At 34.9% G+C, this 24007-nt stretch overlaps 1 protein-coding gene across 1 annotated transcript in view; it reads right to left on the reverse strand.

Moving 5' to 3' along the window:
* Positions 1 to 1514: 1514 nt before the first annotated feature.
* LOC145675119 (uncharacterized) overlaps positions 1515 to 24007 on the reverse strand; it is an 82382-nt gene continuing 59889 nt past the window's right edge. The window contains exons 8-9 of the mRNA XM_081745490.1: positions 19740 to 20022; positions 1515 to 5867 (exon numbers count right to left, since the gene is read on the reverse strand). Of these exons, the coding sequence (XP_081601616.1) occupies positions 5581 to 5867; positions 19740 to 20022 (570 nt within the window). The 3' untranslated portion in view covers positions 1515 to 5580. The remainder of the gene's footprint in view (positions 5868 to 19739; positions 20023 to 24007) is intronic.

Raw genomic sequence — 24007 nt, forward strand, 5'->3', positions numbered from 1 at the left:
GTACCATTGAGCCATCGTGTCTCCTCGAAGTATTACAGACAAGGTGGTAAACAAGTAATATACTCAATATTTTGCAGCACATATTACACAACTCTTGTAATATTCATGAATTACATATGAGCCTTTTTAGCGTATTGTTATTTCTGCATCGTTATCATGAACCGCCGGGAAATATAGTTACAGCTTACACCCACTTTAAATATCAAGGACTCTATCCACTAGTCTGCCAACTACGAAAAGTAAACTTACCAGTACCTACTCATAGTCCTCAAGCCAGATGAATAATAATTGTATTTTAAACCTTGAAATAAAGAGTTGATCCTGAAAAAAATATCAAATCATCCGGTAATATACAGGTCAGTTGCAACAACAGCTTAAGGTTCACCAATTGTAATAATAACAATAGAAAAGAATATTAAGCTTACTATGAGTGTAGCGAGGATTCGTAAACATTCCATAGACATCAGGGTCAGCGGCCTGAATATCAAAGTTCAAAAAATGAAATCTCAGTTTTGCGTCCCACGGTTATGCCGGCTAGGCTAAAGGAGACGGTGATGATGAGAAATGAATGAAATGGTGGAATGAAGAACGTGGGAGGAAACGGGAGAACCCCGAGGAACCCCACACATACGGTGTTTGTCCATTACAAAGCTCAGTAGCAAACACACCATTAGCCAGCAATGTAATTAACAAAACTCGAGACTTCATACATGCATACAATGATTACAAATTAACTCATAACTTTACACATTACATTTCACACCCTCATTGAATGAGTAAAACTCACTATTTTTTGCTTTGCTACTTACGCTACACTTCAACAGTCTCTCTGCTGATGTAATATATCTTAATCACCTGTTAACACTACCACCCAGCAATTATTTAGGTAAGGAATTTTTATACAAGATTATATATATAAAGATATCAATCAATATTTCTCAACACGAAATTCTTTATAGATGTAGATCCAACAAAGTTCAAATAGAATGAAAATTTGTCTCTAGACAGGGATCGAACTCAGGCCTCCGTGTTACCGTTCTACTGAGCTGACAAGTCGCACCTATAAGATATGTGCAATAAAGTAGTGTATATATATATATATATATGTGTGTGTGTGTGTGTGTGTGTGTGTGTATCGTGCTCATGTACTTTCTACTCATTTCCTGTTGTTTCAATTATAAAGAAGAACCACTGGTATTTCGTTTATCCTCTGTGAACCTCCAAATTATTATGCACAATCCAGTTATACCTTATTAAGCTTTCGAGTATTCCTTTTTGAATACCACCGCTCTAATCAACCAAAATGAGAAAACGCGTAACCATGATTGTACACTGAGATCTGGAATTTTCCAACGCACACTAGGCAAGAAATTTATGAATGATAACTACAAATAGATATGTCGGATCAGAACAGAATCCTCAATACTGATAATAAAAAATCAATCAATAAGTGAGTTTAAATACTGTTTTCAATATCGCTTTTATTTAACTTGAGGTAAATAAGTACACAGCAGTTTGTTGGAAAGGAAGTTTATTGATTTTTTTTTTATTTTTATTTTAAAAAAAAGTACTATGATTCTTTTCTAGCTTGTGTCCATAATTGTGTACAAAAGGTAAGAACAGTTCTTCGGGACAAAACAGCTTCAAAATATTTTATTGCACAGATGACTCTGCCGGGGGACATGCGTGTAATCTTCCCCTCACACTGACTACGTAGAATCACAACACAGTACACGAACAAATTCATCCACTAAAAGTAATGTATTTTTTTTTCTTTTTAAACATTTTACAATATGTAGGTTACAACTTATTCCATTTTTTCATCAGTCTTCACTACTTAATGATGTAAAACAGAGATCTGAAAAAAAAAAACTACTTAAAAACATCACTCCGCTCCTTACAGGAACGGAGCCGGCCAATAAAACTTAATACAACTGAAAATGTTATTTTGTGCAAAAAACAAATTAACAGTTACAGAAAATAAAGCATGGTAATTTAACGGAAGTTCATAGTTACTCAAATGTTTAGGGGCTGCAAACATAAGTTTTTTTTTTTTTTCTCAAACTAAGAACACTAATGTAGCTTTGTATACAAAAGTCTGAAACATTAATATTAGAATATAAGAACTAGAAATATTTACTTTGTAACCATGTGAAACAAAACCTGTTTAATTGATTTATACAATATACAAATAGAGTTGCGAGTAAATAACAAATAATAGTATCCCTGTACACTTATTATGCTCTAATATTAGTGTTACTCCATTACCAAACAGTGACTGCTTTTCGCAACCCCCAGTAAGCCAGTATGAGAGATCATTTGTCAGTTTCCCCAGATACAGTTCCACTTTTCTATACAGTGCAACTGTAAATGACATCAGAAGTCGCAATACATCTGTGTCAATGTTATTTTCTTAATACATGTCTCAAACAACAGGTAATACATAAAATGAAACTTTCTCCATGTTAAGAAAATTTACCGTAACAAGCATATCTTCAGTCAAAATCTTCAAATGTTCCTCTTATTATTATTATTATTTACTTTTTTTCTGTTATGAATATTTCGGTGGAAAAAAATACAATATTTACATATTTCAAAATATTCAACTTTTAATAATAGTACCAGCAATAATTATAGTAATAATACATATAACTTTTACAGTCACAGTCGTTTTAAAAAATTGTAGTTTCTTTACCATATCAAATATGACGATAACAGCTTCCTTGCATATGTGACGTCATCTTATGTATATGGACTTATTTAGTTAAAGAGTTGAGAATTTTGTCTCATTCTTTGTCATTTTGCAACAAGTAGAATTAAAAAAAAAAAAAAAAAAAAACTACCTTATTTATATATACGTCTCCCTCAACTATTTATTTCCAACAAAATAATATACAGAGGACAGTCTCACGTGGGCTGATCTATGTGATGGAAGATTGAACAGGAATACAAATATCTCAACAGAGATCCGCGAACAGGATTTTGCATATAGCTTTTGCATGCGAATTTATTATGCATTAGCCTGATTCTCTCAGGCTTAGTAACATCACACAAACGCCCAACATTCATACTATATATTTATTATTATTTTTTTTTTATTTACATATATGTATTTATATATGTACACACACGGTTAACACTCATTTTTTTTTCTTTTAAACATTTTTCTTAACTACAAAAACTACTTTTTTTGTACCCTAATATTCAAAGGCATTTTTTTTCACTACGAACAAACACAACACACACACATTTCTGACTACTGCAATTTAAAGAAAAAAAAATTATGATAAAATTTACATCATCATTTACTTAAACAGGAAAAACGAAACATTGGAGAAATGAATTTTTTTCTTTCTTAGATTATTGACAGATTCAATAATAACAGTACTTAAATACTTTCAATTTTTAAGTCTACATCTCAATGTACCTAGATATTACTATTTTTTTTTAAAAAAAAAGCCCATTAAAAATACATTTCTTTACAATAGATATAGCACTTAATGGAAATTAACGAATTATGGAATGGACCAAATCAACCTCACGTTCGTAGATTAAAAAAAAAATCTCAATAGTTTAAGTTCCAGTTACTTGATATGCTGATATTACAATAAAAAAAAGCATTCATTTTCTTACCCTCCCTTTCCCCCCGATAAAACAGCTTCCCACTCCTTTCCCTATAAAAAAAATCGCAAATAAGGAACACATTAACAGTTATTTGACTATAACAAAGTATTTGGCATACGTGAAAGTCATTTAAGATTATTTAAACAGTTCTGTGGCACTGACAACTTTTCACTTTGGAGGACTGTCACAATCATTATCGTCGCCATCCTTTTGACATATTTAGATGCTTATAGTAATCTGGTTTCTGTAACATTCCTGTGCCGGAAAAGTATGGAGTTTATTATCTATTTTAACACAAACACGAAACGTTTTATTCTTTACACAAAATATATTACACATCTAAACTCAATTTGGCAGCTAGCAATATAATTTGCGAAAGACTTATTTCAGTTTAGGTATTTTCCTTTCGTTAATACGAACAGTACTTTTTTTTCTTCTTTTTCTTCTAGTTCAAAAGACGTTGCATACTATTTTAAGAATCTTAAGCACATTTATAACAATTTATTTCCGAGAATTAGATCGATTATCACTAATTTTAATCAAAAACCAGGAAGTTTTTATTTTAATTGTGTGATGTGTATGTGGAATTAGCCAAGGAAACAATTTGCCAAGAATTTTATTTACTTTTGTTTTCATTACCGTATGAAAAGGATACAATAAACCTGTTAGTAGTTATCTGGTAAGTCCAGCTGCTGTTCTTGTTAGAGCGATACAATATGTTAGATAAAAAATACCACACACACACATACACACGCTGCCATGTGCAAGCTATTTATATTTTTTCTAGAGGTTTGCATTTCCTTTTTATACTTGTAAACAGCAGCTGTACTAAAAAATTGGGAAAAAGTAAGGCATCGATAATATATTTTAACAATGATGGCAGTGTTACGAATATTACAGCTAAGTTTTCCTCTGCTTTCTGATTATCACAGAACAAATACTTGGGTTCGATAATCGTAGGTAACTAAATCAATTTCTCAAACCCAAATCATCACCGTCAAGAGCAGCGAAAATTACAGGGAAGTGACACATTATAGGGTTGCCAGTTATATGGCACTTCTTAAGTAAATTTGCATTTTCCATTTAATGTGACAAACAAAAAATAAAAACGTTTGTCTACTCTCAACTTCTACAAAAATATTTAACTCATCTTTTGAGTTTAAATATCTTCACCATAATAATATTAATAATAATAATAATAATAATGAACATTCACTCATTCAATATTTTTCTACATTTTGTACAGAAAGACAGACACAGAGGCACATAACGAGTGAAGAGCCACTAGCTTGAAAGGCAAGTGTCTTTGTAAGTTTTCACTGCAATGATTTAACATGTCTTTTTTTTTTTTTCAAAAAGTTTTGTTATTTGCAATCTTGTAAACTAAATTCGAAGTCTTACACAAACACACATCCTCTTCCTTATACACACGCTCTCACACATGTATATATAATTATATGCATAATTTATATACACATATATTTATATACATAACTTCACTTTTAAAGAGTGAGTTGCGTGACTATTTTTTAACACAGTCACAAAGATAAAGTTGAACATTTAGTTTTAGCTGTGACATTTCACTCCACCTCATGTCTCACTGCATGGGTTATATGTCTGCCCCTAGAAAATGCAGTAACAAACTTTGACAACAGGTCAACGCTTGACGCCAGCGTCAATCACTTACCGAAAACATTTCGATTTGACACGAATAAATGCCTTGCCGGTGCATATTCAGGCTGATCTACATGATGTCCTGTGCATCACATTCATTTTATGTTATAATATACATTAATACACAAATTCACACACACGAGCGCGCGCACACACACATTTTCACGAACTCATTCACGCACTTTGGTCGTTCACAACCACAAACTACTGGCACAATAGTTTTTCTCTTACGATGTCTGCAACGCAAATCATTCCCGAACTGCTACACCGGCTGGCTAATTATCATCGCCCCACGTAACTGCTTTTTCCATTATTGTCTTTTCGAACGTTTGCTACATTGCCAGCGTTTTTCCTACGTTTGCGGCTAACCGAATGAGACTTATTCCCTGAGTTGTTCTGATTATTCATATTCACGTTTATATTAGTGGTCACGGTAGATGATCCACTCACCATGTTAGGAACACTGTGGACTGGGTTGGTATTGTTCGTGCTGCCGCCGTTTCCCAGTGATGAGTAATTTCCTTTAGAGTTTTGGCTCCCACGGTAGTCCATACTGTTGTGCTGGGAACCTATAATTAAAAGCCCAAGTATTAATAATATTATGCAGCAATCAAATATGAAATTAAATGCTTTTCTTATTTGTCTCACCAGATATGATACTTATTATTTGTAAATTAAACACCTCTACTTTAACACAGACAACAATCACTAACCTTTTCTTATTTCCCTGAAAATCCTAATTGGCCTGTTAATTTTCTGGTATAACTTCGGTAACCAATCCTGTTATTATCAACTTCCAGGAACTAGCTGAAGAACATTATTTACTTAGCCCTTTTCAAAGACAATAATTTTTAAGTTTTAAGCTTAATACTTGGTGAGATCATCGCCAGACATGTGACATCGAAAACATAACATTTCGACTCCGCAGAATGACAATGCTGTATAAAATATAGAGTTGTATTTACTATTTACTCTAAGGGATATTACATAATAGGAAACTGCAAATTTTAAGTTGTTAGGCTCCGCGATCTGCTGTTTACCTTCTAATGACTTGTACATACTTTGCACACACAACGAATTTTTCTTCGAAGATCAAGATCTAAAGATTACCTACAACTACCATAAATCCTACCTTATAATCAACTATAACAACAACCACATCATTGTCACTGCCACAACGAAGAACTATAGTCCAATATGGCCTACCCCATTACTGTTATTATAGCACTATATTACAGCCCTGTTTACTTCTAGTATCCGTTTTCTTCACACTAATATTAATGTAATTCGTGAACGTATATTCCGCCAAGTTACGCTTTGCAGCTAGCCTACTTGATCTGACACTAATATGAAAAAATGCTTTATGATGTTTAGTTGTAAATTTCACACAGTAAAATATCCTGAAAAACAAACTGTTATTGAGTCAAGTGGCATTTCTCTGCTCTCTACCCAAGTCTATGTGTGGATTTGTCCATAAGCAACGTAAAAGAGCACGGCATTTTAAAAGGCTAGATCTTCCCATCTCGCATGCTTTCAGTGCATAATGATGTTATCACTACATGGCGTTAGGAAACTTGCACTTATGTTTTGATTGTACAGTCCGCAGCAAAAAACCTGCAACATGAGCATGTAAGTTTATTGTGAAACTACACCTAACAGCGCAGGGAATCAACATAACGTCTAAGTGGTACGAATCACGCCAGAAGAAACCTCGGCGTCCTCCACGGCACACTTATTTTGGAGCAAAAGACTTCGTCGTTTCACAATAAACTTACATGTAAGTCGGCTAAGAAATGAACTGAAAGTGGTTTATACTCTTGAAGAACAAATAATACATCAAAGAAAGACTTTACTTCTTACATAAATCTCAATGGGTATCAAAAGGTTTATAAATATATTTTCACTTTTTCTTCAACAACTGCTTCAGCTAAATTCAGATTTTTGTTTGGTAACAGCTTGTTAGTGCATCCTGCAATGAACTAAATTCTGTATATTAAAAAGCGGTTTTGAAAAATTAAATTGCATTTCTTATTACTATTAAACAATCATTCTTGAGGAGAGGATCAATATTGAGAAAGCATTATTGATACTTGTAGTTTTAAATAATCTGTGTATGTATCAGTATGTACAAATACTAGTATAATGTGCGAGGAAGATAGGTCTGGCATTTCTAGGGACTGTTCTTGATTTTTTTTTTTTTTGGAAGAAATATGGCCATTATATTATTATTATTATTATTATTATTATTATTATTATTATTATTATTATTATTATTATTATTATTATTATTATTATTATCCTATTTATAATGCATAAATAGAATCAAACTGTGAGTCCTACTAATTCACAATATTGGCAGGCTAATAGTTGTTACTAACTGCGTTGCCTCCTATCTGATCCCATAAGATATCAATTCTGGCAATTTGCAGATGAGTAGAATCCTTGAGAGCAACAATTAATTCCAACAAGAAAAATTATTTGGTTGAATAACTTGTATTTAAACCACTGTCTTATTTAGGTTTTTGATTTGGACGACTGGACTCAAAGGAAGAGCAAGCCAGTCTTTTACGTGCGCGCTGGCGACGGTGGAAATCGGTAATTCTTTCTAATAATGGCAATATTCGACTCTTACAGTCTGAGTGACGCCGGTAATGCCCTTTTGACAGTTCTACTGTGCATAAGTTCTGTTTGAAATTCCACTATATAAAAATACAATGAACGATCACTGGACACTCGACATGGTACGGACTAGTCCTGGAAAGGCCGATAATACGTGGCTCCCACGTCATAAGCAGGTAAGAGAGAAGAGGTGTACCGCTACCGAACATAGTCAAACGCAGTAGACATCAGTCATGGACAATCAAGATGATGTGGGTGGCTGAGCGAGAGCAAATTGAGGGAGCACGGAGGGTTGGTACCAGTATATCTCTAACAGACGCACTTATGGGATATTCAAGAATTACAGTGTCAAAGGTGTACCAGCAGTAGTCAGACATCCGCCAGACAATCACTCCTGGACTAGCAATGTGCAGTGGATGCAAGAGGTGAGCGACATTTAGCATGTATGACACCTTAGCACAGGCATGTGACAATGAAATAATTGAATTACCAGAACAAGTGGACCAATACGACCAATTTCAACGATGACATGTGACGTACCCTGTACCGGCTGGGGTATTACAACCACAGATCAACTCGAGTACCTATGACAATATACGGGATCCATAATTACGGCTGTCACGAGCAAAGGCACGGATTCATTGGAATAAAGATCACTGAAAAGGGAGAACAAATGATGCTCGAAGAACTGGAGGCAATTAAAGTAGCTGTTGAGAGATTCACATATCAATTATTTTTCATATTTTTCATGCTGTGAGCACAGATGCAACGCGTTGTAGTACTTTCAAATGATATAGATGTTTTCATCTCTCATTGATTTTTGCAAGATATTACAAGAAAATGGACTCTCAGAATTATGGATGCGAAAGTCTAGATCAGATATACTAATTCACAACCTTGTCAACGATACAGGTGCAATTACAATGTACTTTTTGTATCGCATTTTCTTACATGGTCTGGTGTGACCAGTAAGACATGGCAAAAAAAAGTTTAACGTCCAACAATTATGTTCTTTAGACTAAGGAGACAGACGGATGATTAAGGCAGAAGAATTATCAAGGAAGAATTGGTGGAACGATGATGTGGGAGGAAAAGGGGAGTATCCCGAGAATAGCCAGACATGATGATGTTCCACCTCCACCACAAGCTTACTCGGCCGGAGATCAAACCAGGGACCCCATGCCTAGAGATATGCGCTCTACCACTGAGCCACCGTGCCTCCCTTCCCCAGTAATGTAGGCAACGAAATATCTGCAGTTACGGCAGAACCGGAAAAGTATCTGTGCGAATTTGGTCGGCATCTCCCTCTAAGTGCCGAATTCTTGAAACTTGCTGAAGTATATTTGATGAGGGCTGTGAAACTGGACTCAGGGTCGATGACGTTTGACACATTTCGATTTGAAATTATGTATTAAAACAGTTTCCATAGTTTACGGGAATTGGCTTGCACCAGCTCTTCATTATTAAAAATCACTTGAAAACATCCTTTACTTGATATACGCATTTCTACACTGTTAAATATAGAAGTACCATTAAATCCAACAGATTTAGAATGGACATTCAATGCTGATGACTCATCGCTTACACCGGATGATAACACTAACTACCAAAAGATGTTATTTTTACCGTACTTGCACGACCTGTTCTACAAAACGGTGTAAATACTTCAAAACCTTTTTCAGTTGTACGATCTTCTGTAAGTGCGAAATAGTTTGTGAAAGCAAGAAACTTTTATGAACTGTAATACAATTCAACGCGTAACATTATGTAACCGAACTCTTATCACATCCTTTAATTAGTTACTCTCAACATGTCTGAAAAATACTTATAACACAGAATTACACGAAATCCAAAACCAAGCACTTTCGATAAAGCTTTACTTACTGTAGATTCTTACACCACTGAACATCTATGTAGTTTCTACGTATATCGCTCTCCAACTTAAACGCAAATTTTCATGAATACGATCCAGGACGCTGTTTTTAGAATTTCTCTTGTGATTATCAACATGCTGCTGTTATTTTTACGTTTACTACTTTTAATTGACTAATTTGATACTAGCTGAAATGCCCGTTCTTAGCACGGACTGAGTTTAACGTCACTTTCAGCAGCGAGGCTATATGAGACGTGGATCTACAGCCTAACATGGGGTCCGAACCACATGAGCTCTCGCCGAGAATCAAACCCGGGTCTCCCATGCCAAAGGAGTGTACGCTAACCGCCTTACCACGAGGTAAGCTTTATGAAAGAAAAAATATCCCCTTATGTTGTATTATAGACAATTATCCACGAAAATGCTCAAAAATTGAATGAAGATATTAACTATTTCCTGCGGTAAAACTCCCGGACTCCCTCCTACTCCACTGTGGGGTATTCCAAACTCCCGGAAGGTCTGCCCCCAGCAGGCAACCCCTAACTCCGCCCATGCTTAAAACACTGCATTTATATATACATTAAGGGAAGAAGACACATACATACACAAGAAAGAAACAATTCAATATGGCACATCAAAATATAAACTAGGTGAACTTCTTTGAAGACACCCCATTTTAAAAACAAAAGGTAGGAAAAAGATTTAAAAAATATCGATGTTAGCTACTTAGAAATTATTTCTACATAAGAAATAAAATATTTTTACATACAAAGTTGTTCGTCAATTACTGTGTATAAAAATATTTAGCATCTACTTTCCAGTGGTGATATGTCTTGATCACTGAAAAGCCAGAGACGGTATGCCTTCATCACTGAAAAACCAGAGGTGGTATGGCATACCACCACATACCGTCTCACTTCGACCACTGGATATAACACACCGTTGATTTCTTTCTTTGACACACGGAAACCTTCGTCATACACCGTTCAGTTATTTGGCTACAACTACGTCCAATGTCGGAAAGGGTACAAATGTCCCACTCGCAATATCTTCTCGGGCATGTTCACGCGTGCTGTTACCTAGTGATTGAATTCGTTACTACAAACCTGAAACAACCCTCTGTATTAACATAAGGCTGGCTCTAAAATTTTCAATAACAAGAACTACAAACCTGTACGTAAGCTCTGATTATTAATACTCTAATTTGACTCGAGTATGACTTGCGAATCGGCTTACGTTAAAAATATCGAACTATAACTCCACAGCCGGAAGTATTGCTTTAATTATTTTATTTTATTATTTTTTTTATGTTCATACAGTAATAGAGACACGTAATTAATGTAAGGAAAATTATATCGTTGCCAAATGAATATTTTTTCATCTGATGCAACTTGGGAAGGTAACCGTAGCTGACGATCGTTCAGCGGATAACGAGCGATACAGTGATCAACACATGTATGTAAGTATTAATACTCTAGCAGCATATTACCATAATTTACGAAGCTGTAGTTTAAGGCATGAACATAATAATAATTATCTTCTAAAACGTGCTAAAGAATATTATGATAGAATGTTTTGCCTAACTATCGCTCTGTACATTCGAGAAAATAGCTAACACGTAACTTAAACAACAAATGACGGGCATTCGAATAGTACACACATAAGTTTTACACCTAAATATGGATACTGAGCAACTTTGTAATTCACGTTACTGTTGCACACATTATTGTATACTTTAATATTTAATTTTCTTAAAATTAATAGTAAGAATTAAATTGCAGCTGTGTAAATAACCATACAAAATATAAAGGTAACCAAGAAAGTTCCGTCGCTTTTTGTGGAGGTCTGTGTTCTATTGGCCTTTATACCGTGAGATGAATGCGAATGGAGATAAGGCGAGGGTCAGTTATTGGTGTGGGATCCAACAAACTACATGGTTGTGGTAGTTCAGTTACACCGTGAATTTGCGTAACGAAAAAGTAAATATTTTTGAGACCTCCACAGAGCGTCATAAGGGCGTGTATGCTATAAGAGTTCAAACTGGGGTCAAACGCCATTGCAGCGGAGCGTAACATATGCCAGGCCTTTGATGAGGGTATCGTTAAACTATCCCTGCACTGTCTGCGTAGTCACAAGTTTAAGGACGGCGACGAAACACTCGAAGACGCACCACGTGCCGGAAGACCAACACATGTACAAAATGTAATCTTCAGGCAGTAATTGAGGCGAACAGTGACCGGACATGAGGAACTGGCACTACAATTCAGTGAGAGTGGAGAAACCATTCAGCAGCACCTCCATCAACTTGGGAGCATTATGAGTTGGGTCGACGGGTCCCACATGATTTGACTCCGGGCCAGAAGGCAACACGAGCAGACACTTGTTTCTTTGCTGTTTCGTCTGAGGAAGGAACCATTTCTGGACACGGTGTTGACATATGATAAGTAGGTCATGTACGAAGCTCTACGGCGCCGTCGTCATTGGTTAGCATCTCATTAACCGGTTCTAGAACAGTAGAAACCAGCAATGAACCAGAAGAAGGTACTCCTGTGTGTTTGGTGGACTGCTCGCGGCATCGTGCATTGGAAACTGCTATCAAATGGTCAGAGCATCAATGCAACTGTGTACTATCAGCAGTTGAGCCGTGTTCCAGAAAAACTCAAAACTCTGGAGCAAGCACTTCTGAATCGCAAAGGGGTCCTCCTGTTACAGGACAACGCTAAGCGCCACGTGGCTAGAGTGACCTGGGACACCATTCTATGTCTTGGATGGGAAACACTATTGGATCTGCCATACTCCTCGAACATTGCACCGTCCGATTATCACCTGTTCCATTCCTTGGACAATCACCTTAGAGGACGCCAGTTGAAATCCCTAGTAGAGGTGCAAAATGCACTTAATACCTTCTTCGCTTCACGGCCCACAAAGTTCTACCGCAATGGAATTCATGAACTTCCAGAACATTGGCAGAAAGTCGTCGATGCTGATGGGGACTATTTTTGATCTTCCACGTACGTCTTAGGTGACATATCGATGCTCGAAGGTGGTGGGTGAAAAACCGGCAGAACTTTCTTGATTACCTTTATAGTAAATAAACCACAACAATCTACTAACCACTCGTATAACAGTAAATTAGCACAGCTAGCAAATCAATAAAACTTTCAAACAAACAAACTGAGAATGAAAGTCAGTTAAAGTATAATTTATTATAGTAACTAGAGACCGGATATTTAGGCACTAAAAACCTAGAAAATAGGCACTAAAAATTTAAAAAATAGGCAGTAAAATAGACACTAAAATGTAGCTCGAAATAATGAAGATAAATATTCAATACCATTAAAAAATAGATTCAAGTCATAAATAATGCTCAAAGAATATAGAAACATACTTATTTATCAATATCTTCTTTTATTGCATATATAAAAACGAAGCTTGCTATGCATTCCATATATAATGGGTGAACCTGGAAGATGTGCACATACTTCGGGAGGTGATTCGTGACATCAAAAGAATAAAAAAGTCCTCTTGCATGTTGTGGAATTCCGCGTCGTATACGAGTGACAGGGGGCCAATTTGGAATCGAAAATCGAATCCTGACAATTGGAGCGAGACATAAAAGTGTGTACATACTTTGGGAGGTGATTCGTGACATTCAAAAGGACTTTTTGACTTCTTTTCATGTCACGAATCACCTCCCAACGTATGTGCACATCTATCTGTTCCAGTCCAATTGTCAATATTCGATTTTCGATTCCAAGTTGGCACCATTATCACTCGCACACGACACTGAATTCGACAAACTACAAGAGAACTTTTTGTCTTCTTTTGATATCATTAATCACCTCGGAAGTATGTGCACATCTTTGAAGTTCACCCTGTGTATATATTGTAACGTACCCACGTGCTTGTGTTTACAAACACCTAATATACGTATATATGTATGTATTATTTATGTTATATAAATTATATATTTTCCCAATGAAGGCTTATTTTGAAGAAAATAAATAGAATAGGCAACATTAGGCACTAAAGCAATTATTTAGGCAGTAAAGGTCGAAATAGGCAAAATAAAATTGGCTTTAATCGAAACTATAACCCCTATATAAACTTTAAAGCGTTATTTTTGATCATATCTTGAATATTAAAGAATAGGCATTTTGCCTAACATCCGGTCTCTAATAATAACGCAAATAAAAATAAACCATTACTACTCGAAATAATACAAACAAACGCAAGGATCCGCATACCATATATTATCCCGTACACAAGTAATCAGACCATAACGTAATTGCCATTGGCCAGCTTTAATGATATGGTATGCGGATATGTAACATCTTGAGACAAGTTTTGCAAAGCAGTAACTCTTAGTTGGAACTGAAATACATTGAATGTTGCGAGAATTCACGAACTCCTCCGACAAAGAAAAACACAATTCTGTTCCTAAGAATTTAATATAAATGGTATAATCACAGAGGGAACGAGGAGACACGCGAGGTAATTTGCTAATTGAGTGTCTAAGTAGTAACACAAGCACTTGAGAACCACCAATTCACTGAGGAATACGGAGTTGATTTCCTATGACATCTTCAATATCTGTTCAACTTAACCTGTTATCAATTTGTTTCTACAATAAAATATACTATTGAACTTAAAAAAAAAAAAAAAAAGATTCCGTTATTAAAAATATATTTTTTAATATTGAACTCGTAAATTTAACAATGAAACTATAACCATTATACTGTACTACAACGAGTTTCTTCAAAGTTGCACCCGTGACTTAGCATTTCATGACTTTCTTCCACCTACTTAAAATAATGATGATTTAGCTGTTTAGTAGTCAGTCAACGGTTACTCATGAGCGTAAAGTATTTGACAAAATAAAAAAAAAAATAAAATAAAATAAAAAACAAAAATCACAAAGAAACTTACTATCTAAATATTGAAACTGATGGAAAGAAAATAAAATTATGACCATCTAATGTTTGCATAAATGTCATACTATGTGAAGTATTCTACTATTGTTCAATTACATTTAAGGTAAAAGTTCACGACAGTAATGTATGAGAAGCAAATCGATTTCATACAAACTAAACAACAATGCACAGATACAACTGTCTCACAGATTTTGCTTAATTAACTCTTACAGCGACAAACATGTCTCTTCTACTATTTCGATTTTGACTGCCTATGGTAATAATTTGGTCTAAAGTTTTGCTTTGGGAGAAATATTTTAATATATGCTCTCTTCCCGATTTTAATAGAAAACCGACACGAGTGAAGAAAAAAAATTAATTAAATTCTGTTAGGAAACAAATACGAAATTAATAGTTCGAAATATTTACTTTGAATTCGAGTTAACTTTTTTTTAAGGGTTTAAAACAACTACATTCCTTACAGATTTCAACAGTTTACCAATCTAAGGCATTACTAACTAGAATTTCGAAATAACTATAAGCCTGCAACTGAAAGAACAAACATCATGTACTTCAACCTTATTTTCAAGTTTATGAGCATGATAAGTGTTTTAATGTTTTTTTCTTTCTTTCTTTGTATATGTGTGTTTTTATAAGTGCGTTACTGCATAGTATTCAAACATAAGCTAAATTAAAATGTGAACGACATCTTGAAAAGAAAGAAAACGAAAGAAAGAAGAAAGAAAAAAAAAAAGGAAAAATCCTAATAATATAGGGAATTCTTAAGTTACGATATCTCAACACACAATGCTTCGAGTTTACGACGCTCATTCCCATAAACACTCTGTTCTTTCTTTCTTCAATATGTTATGTGTGTACAAATTCGATGTATCTCGAGGATTATATTGTTAAATATACTCTTCCTAAAAGCTATTAATATACTATGCGCAACCTTTTATATTTATCATGTGCAATTTTGTAGTGCCCACACACGGTATTTTACGAAAAGAAGAAATGTCAATATCGATACGCTCCTTGTACGTTGGAGTTCAAGTATTAAACTTGTAGATTGGGTTGTAACTCAGCAAGAGTAGTTGTAAAAACGTTGCACAATCTTGTTAAAGATTTAGTATAATTTGCATGTTTTCTAATATGACTTTTTGAATCAGAACAGCCAAGACTGCAAGACATTATGTAACGAAATCTATTCATTTTAAACTTTTGAGCTGATGGTGTTTCCCCTTGTATACGACTGTATCAAATTGATACGGTGTGACTAGCGATGGTATTATCGTTTATTGTCAGTTGCAGTGTGTTATCGCAGTGACTTTTTTCGTTAAGAGTTTATTTCACTTACGTGAGTTATTTCATTTTTCTCATTGAGTATGACAAAGGGGATGTGCGAATAATTATTCTGATGTTCAACTAGTTCAGAAACTGTTGTTTTGATTATGGAAATTCACACAATTCACTTAAATTAGAATACTATGGAGAGGATTCTGACACATTTGACAATGCTGATGAGGGACGTGAAGGAAACTTGAGACAAAACAACAAGGTGGTATAGTGATAAAGCTTCTTGAGATTTAAGATATTGCCAAACAAAGTAAGATCCCATTACAATGTTACGGCTTTAGAATATTATTCGTTGTACGAATCAGTAGTGTAGAACGGGAACTTTAAAAAGAGAGTGTGATACAACTGGTATCAATTTGTGTGCAAGATCTCCATTGGATTTCTTGATCTGGCCAGATCACTACATGCAAACAGATCGATATAGGAAGATTTGTGAGGAGGTGTGTTGCAAAAATTTAGACATTTCATGAACCATCTGAAATTTAGATTTTTCACGCAATGTCTTAGGTTTGATGACCAAATGAAGCGTAATGAAAGACAAGCAAATGTTTTTCTCTATTGCAATAGAGCAGATAATCGGGTAATAAATGGGTTCTACAGTATGTTATTATATTGATGTTTTCTCTGAAAAACAGTAGATATAAATAGCGAATAAGTCCGTCACAAAGATTTGTTACCAACTAAATACAAAAACTGTCCAATATGTCTTAGTTTTAGAATGAATGTTTCCATTTTGAAATGAAAAGCAATTATGAAGTGTAGAAAGGAACTAAAACCCAATAAAAATTTGTGTTATAGACTAAAATTAATGTATGCGTATTAAGTGTTGTATAAAATGGCAAAGTATTTTTCCAGTGTATCAATTTGATACATTACGACTCTTGTCATCATAAAAGACACTGCACATCTCCTTGGTTTCACATTATTCCAAATGTTTTTTTCTTCAAATGATGAAAGGACACACGATAAATTTATGTCCTGGAATTATTTAAAACAAGTTACTGAAATTACCGTTATATAAATAAATAATCACTATGTAGAAGTGATAACTAAATCAAGTGTATCACTTTTATATACTGCGACGAACTCCCACGGTTAAAATCTGTTGTGATACGAAGTATACGAACTTTCACAACCGAAAGATATATCTAAGCCATATGGCACATCCCTTTGTGACTTGAATGTAAGTCTCAGTTTTCGTGATATCATTTTTGATTAGTTTTTAAGTCTGTTCGGGGACTAATTTTTAAAGAACATGAAAACAGAATACTCATGTACTTCCTTCAGACCACAGGTTGCCTGACAATCTTCTCCAAAAGACTTCTGTAGATTAAGAACGTGAACTCGTGTTGAGGGTGTAAAGTCTATATTCCCTTCGCATCAGCAAATTCTACGTAATATCTTAAATAGTTGATAATTTGTACTTCAGTCTCTTTTCAGCACTGAGGATACATGCAACAGGATCTCCTAATAATATAGGATCCGAAACTTATTTGGGTATTTTTCAAGGCAAGTTCTTTCACCAGGAATCGGACTTGAAACCAAGCATATACAAAACGCACGTTATCTACAATTTGTCTGAAATAACAAAAACTAAGGCAATAATAAAAACATTTTTTACAAGAAAGTATTTACTTACATTTCATTCAAACTGAGATTCATTCGACTTTTGTTATTCAATATATTCTTATGTTCAGATCAAAAATTAATGGCCAAACAGCTAAATAAGTGACTGCACTTTGACCATTGTTTCCTTTTCGTAATTTCTTGACTCTTTCGCTGGTTTTATAATGGACCGATAACCTACATTTGGCGTGGAAATTAACTAGGCTATTATATTCTATCCATTCAATATTATTAATTGTTTGCCCTGGGCATGTCTTCCGCTTGAATCTAATGTTTACTTTTTTCCCCACCGGAGTCAAATTATTTTCATTTCTTCATCCAGTGTAACAACTTCATACAGATGACATATTCGTACATAGTACATGTAAAGGTGGCGAAGAAGATATAAAAGAATATCACTTGATTCTGCATTCCAACATTGCGCCCAACAGTTTTCTGTTTTTTAACCTCTTCCCTTCCCATTTGATGAAGATTTTCAGCGAAAGCACTTACAATGCAGCTTTCTCGTGTATATTATTTTCGCTCTTTTCTGGATGTAATTACTTCGTGCTGTCATTCATCCGGTTCGCCCGAAAGAACCAATTGTTAAAATTGTCTCTCCATCTCTAGATCAAGTAGTTACGAAAACATTTAGCTCTCTAGTGTTATTTTTGAGAACCTACTACATACTTTTTTCCTTTCCAGTTTTTGAAGACAATTACGACTTATTAGACATTACACTTTTATTTTCTATAGCACCTCATCAGTAGAAATTTAAATCTGTCGATGTATAGGCATGGTTCGTCTCTGTAACATGTGTTCAGTTTCCTCTCAGAAATGAAAGTTTTGACATAAATCGATACGAAATGGGGATCATGATATTTTAGTGTTCTGGCACTCACAGCGGCGTCGCTGCTATGTTTCAATGGCCGGAAGATATGTTTATTTTAGCTGGTGGGTAAATTACATGGCTTCCTACTCTGATATATCGTTTAAGAACAGATTTAGCAATTAAGTGTCAATGTAAGCATATTGCACGACTTATAGTTTCACTGGAATTAATACACAAATATATATAAAATATAGTAATTTAATACTAAGTTAACTTACTTCACTAATTAATAGAACACTTACTAAATTATTTGAATGTAACAACTGATTATATATTCTCTGAAAATAATTTTTCTTTTTAGGTGAACGAAACATGTTCAGCCTATTTTCCATCGAAACATTTCTGTTTTGAGATGTCCGTACAAGAATTTTCTTCTTACATGACACGCATCACACATTTCTTTATTTTCTCAACTAATACAAATGGACCACCAATTGTTCCTTCTCAAAACTAACTTTTCTTCCTTGTCTTCTGACTATTGTGTCCCGCCCAATTTATCACTTTCCATGAACATTTCCAATATTTTTACTACGCCAAAGGTGTATCATCACTAAATAACTTAAATTAATGTATGGAAATTGAACTAAAACAGGCTACTTATAAGTAAGTGAAAGAAATTATGAAAAACTAAAATTAAATACAGAAATATTTACACACACACAAAAGCATACGAACGTACATGCTATTTGAAAACAATTTGAAAAAGAAAATGAATTCTGCATCCGTGACTAACACAATGTTAAGTGATATTGAGTTAATTTCTCTCATATTTGGCCTTTGACTCAAGGACCGTGTTCATGGAAAAAACTGCATTTATTCGTAACCCTTGCTGTTTCCATAATAATAAACTCACTTCTTAACCTTTCATTCCCCTAAAAACATGTGTAGTCTTTACATAAGATATTTCCGATGTTTGTCCTTTCGTCAGATTTCGTATAAAGGAAACATATTAATATGAAAGTTAAGTTTTTGATGGCACAGCCAACTCTTCAGAAACCGATTACACAAATGAATACAAACTGAATAAAAGATTTTCCACCTACCCTTATGTCACTGCAACAGAATCCAACTTCAGAAAATGTAAGAAATTCATGTATATGCTCTCTACAGAGTTCTCATGACGAAAAGATATTACAGTTATTATCCTTAGAACCAAAAGAAAGTGAATGAATAAGGAAAATACCTTGAGAAGCAGAGTAGCGTCGGTGTTTGGCCCATCCTACCCTGTTGCCTACATGAGGCGGGCTTCTACCTTTATTTGAATGAGACTGAGAAGGGTGTTGAAAGTGAGCAGGAGGAAAAGGTACAGCTGGGACGACCTGTCGAAGCTGTGGTGGTAGAGGTGTCATCATTGGCATAGGGAAAGTAGGTGGGGCAATGATCACAGAACCTGGGGATGGACTACTGTTGTTGTTAGGTGATCCTCCTCGACTAGGGTGACTGGGATCCACATTGGTCTCTGAATCCTGCAGAACAAGATGATTTCAATATGTTACTCCACAAGCAATTAAGGGCACTAAATACAGGCGAACTAAGAACGAAAAAGTGATTAGGATAATGAGATTTTCACCACATCGATTAAAAAGATGAGGAATGACTACAGTAACTTTGACCTAGGTATTTCCTTTTATACTGAAGGAAGACCTATACATATTGTGTACGTATGAATGAAAGCGTTATTTACAAATATGTGGAAATGTAAAAGTCTAAACTGTTACATTACTTTCACCTACATCTCGAAATATGAAAGCTGTACTTTTAGAAAATCATTCTGTTTCATGTAAGAATTCCTGTCAAACTTATTTTAAATCTACATCCTATATTAAATATACTATGATACAATTAATAGATTTCAATATTAGTTATCTGCTAATTTCTAGCTTAACAGTGTTTAATACCTACCGATTATTATTATTATATAGTCCATTGCTTAATATGAGGATTTTTTTTTTTTTTTTAAATGAACTGGAATTTTAATGGCTTGATTTTACTGATTTCTTCTTCAAATCTAATTAAGTTTATTTTGCTTTCTTCAAAATCAAATTTGCATTGTGTATAAATTTAGTAATACTTAAATGAAATATTAAATTATGTGTATCAAAATTTAATTTTCACAAAGTAAGGAATACTTAAATAATTTGAATAAGGAATCAGCAAAATCGAACTATTAAAATTGCAGAGAAAACACAAAAATAATATATCCCACATTAATCAAGGGCTAAAATATAAAGATGTCATAGGTTATTCAACGCTGTTAATATTTCAAGAGACCCAACATTATTATGGTAAGATGTCAAACTTATAAGTATTCCAAAAATTTACTTTAAATGTACATGTCTAGTGTTAAATTTTATGAAGAAATATTTAAACAAACTTCACAAATCATTCTTGGACAGAAGCAGCGCAATAACATAGAACCGAAATATGAAGTCCACAAAGGTTAGGGATTACATCGCTGTCTTAAGATATATAATGGCAGAGTGTTTAGAATGACAATTTATTTCTTTTTTTTTTTTCATTTTCTGCTCTTACTTTATTTCTTTCCTTCTCTAGTCCTATCCTGACAAAAATAATCAGAATTGTTTTGTTTATATTTATTAATGTTTTCTTCAAACCCATATAAAGTTACTTATGTACTCAGACTAGATTCCATTTGTTCTAAATATAAAATAATCATATTACTTAGTTTCTGAACGACGTGAAAGCACTTACGTATATTAGATGTTAGAATCCAATTGATAAGTATCAATTGACTAATATTTACAACTCACACATTGACGGGAATTCAAAAATGTAAAAATTAATTACCGAATGAAAACTGAAATATAGCTCTGATTCATGATCATTTGTAGCTTCCAGCAACCATCATCTTCGCATTAGATTATTTGTTATCTTCTTTTCAGTAACACTTCTTAGATTTGCTTCAAAATCTACCCTCTACTGACGCCCATTTTGCTCCATTAGCAGTCGATCAAACAACTTAAATTTTTAATCATACCACAATGTTAATACTCTGTGATGTTTGCATTCAGTTGCAAAAGGGAATGAAAGAATACTATACATAATATAAATAAACAAATAATAAACACAAAATCTGAGCACAATGAATGTTTCATACGTGTATGCATTTCGTATATGAACCAAAAATTGAACATTTTATTTTTTGAAGTACAAAATGAGTTGTAGCCTATTATATAAACAAAATCCTATCTTGATGTATACTAAATAGTATTATTGCAAACCTTTTCCTCTCTCTGTTTAAAGTCAGATGTTTCAACAACATTAACAAGTCTTACCGTGCACTTCAATGTTATAGGTTCCTGCTTTCAAAAATACAGCGCAAGAAAACTGCATGTTCATCTTCCAATGCAGTAGAAAAAATTGAATTACTAAGCAGAAACAGATTTAAAAACATCAAATATGAATTCTGATCTGGAACAAAGTCTACACGACAAAAAAATAGTGCTGATTTCATCATGGCTCCCATGAGACATCCTCAATATCTGACAACACATACAGAACTGATCTTAATAGCATGTTTAACCACCTCTAACCCGCTGGTCGTACATATGCTGAATCTAAGTCTGGGAAATGATATCGCACACTCACTACATACTTTGGTGGTCGATTGTCGCTGGCCTTCTCATCATGCGTTCGATAACGCTTATGTCTGGAGGTATAGCAGACTAGGGTAGGAAGGCGTGTAACGAGTACAGCACGGTGGATTCTTCTGCCAGTATGGAAACGTACGTTATCCTGCTTGAAGATGACTTCTCGTGAAGTATCTAGGTAAGATAGGATTATTGACGTCACGAAATGTAAAAGACGCACTAGTCATGCTCTTCTGTGAAAACTAGAGACAACCAGGATGTGCAGCATATTGTTCCCTGATGCCTGATGTTGGTCTTGTATGACGAGTGCGAATATACGTTTCATTTTCCCTGCTCATCTATGGACATATACAAGCCGTTACTGTCCCAAGACAAAAAAAGACCCATCGCTGAGTTCACCGCCTCCATTCGCCTCGCTACTAGTTTCTCCTATCATCGCCGAAAATATTTTGAACGATAAGAAAATCAGGCGCAATGATGTGAGAGAAATAAGGTAATGGAGAACTGTCTCCTACAATCGATTGATAGTGTTAATGCATTCACATGGGTGACTCATTGCACCTGGCAATCGTTATACTGTTTAAGCGGCCCGCATTATCCTTCTGTCCCCGCGCTTTCCAGTGCATCACAGGGGCACATCTACTGTGGACACTTTCTGTTTAATATCGTGAACACTACCAATGAACCACTGATAATTCACGATCCATGCCAGTGGCAATTCTGTTGAACATTAATCAAGCTTCTCTTTAGCTCCAATATGCGGCTATGCTCGAAGTAGTCACGCGCAATATAGACGTTCACTGGCGTTGTCTTGAAATTGCAAATACAATCCACACACACACATACACATTGCAAATACAATCCGCTTGCATTTATCAGTTTGAACGAGAACTTAAATTATTTGCAGTATACTCCTTATAGACAGTATATTTAGCCTCATCTCTAAAGAGAAACATTCTACTAATTTCGTTTGAATCGGACGATGTATAATCAGAAATAACCTTAAATGCGCTTCCACCTGTATACCGGGTAGTAAGACAATGTACAAGCAAACTGGAAAATGAAATTTTAGAGTTTTACGTCCCACGGTTATGCCGGTTAGGCTAAAGGAGACGGTGATGATGGGAGACGAATGAATGGTGGAATGAAGAAAGTGGGAGGAAATGGGAGAACACCTAGAAAACCCACCACAAAGTTCACTTGGTGGGAGCAGGGTTTGAACCCGAGACCCCAAACACCAGAGGTAAACGCTGTACCACTGAGCCACTACGGCCCCTTACAAGCAAACTGGAGGAGGCGATTATAGACACGAAATTAGGCAAAAAAAAAAAAAAAAATATGAACATGGGTCGAAAGCAGCACCGTTTCACATAAGGGACGTTGAAATACAGGCGAAAGCATTGATATAATGCTGAATATTTTACGAACGCGGAAGGATATTACTGTCGAGTCAAAAGATTACACAAGTTGCACTTAACAAATACAATAACGTACCGATAGGAGCAAAGTGGTCACCGCGCAACAGAGATACTCACATATGGGTAATACGTGAGAATTCTCGATTTGTCTGTAGGGATCCTGTATCGCGGTGACTCTCAGCTCCCATTGTATGTTATCGCATTTTTCAAATGCGGCTCTGTGTAATCTTTTGAGCTGACAGTAATATCTTTCCGCGTTCATGAGATATTCGACATTATATCAAAACTTTCACTGCTTTTTCAATTCTCTTATGTGAAAACAGTGTCATTTTCGATTTCTTGATTAATTTCATATCTAATATCATCTCCTCCAGTTTGTCGGTGCATTGTCTTACCACTCTGTATGTACTAAGTGTCTGGAA

The sequence above is a fragment of the Thermobia domestica genome, chromosome 2, assembly GCF_964235325.1.
Source record: "Thermobia domestica chromosome 2, izTheDome1.hap1.1, whole genome shotgun sequence".
In the NCBI taxonomy this organism is placed as follows: domain Eukaryota; kingdom Metazoa; phylum Arthropoda; class Insecta; order Zygentoma; family Lepismatidae; genus Thermobia; species Thermobia domestica.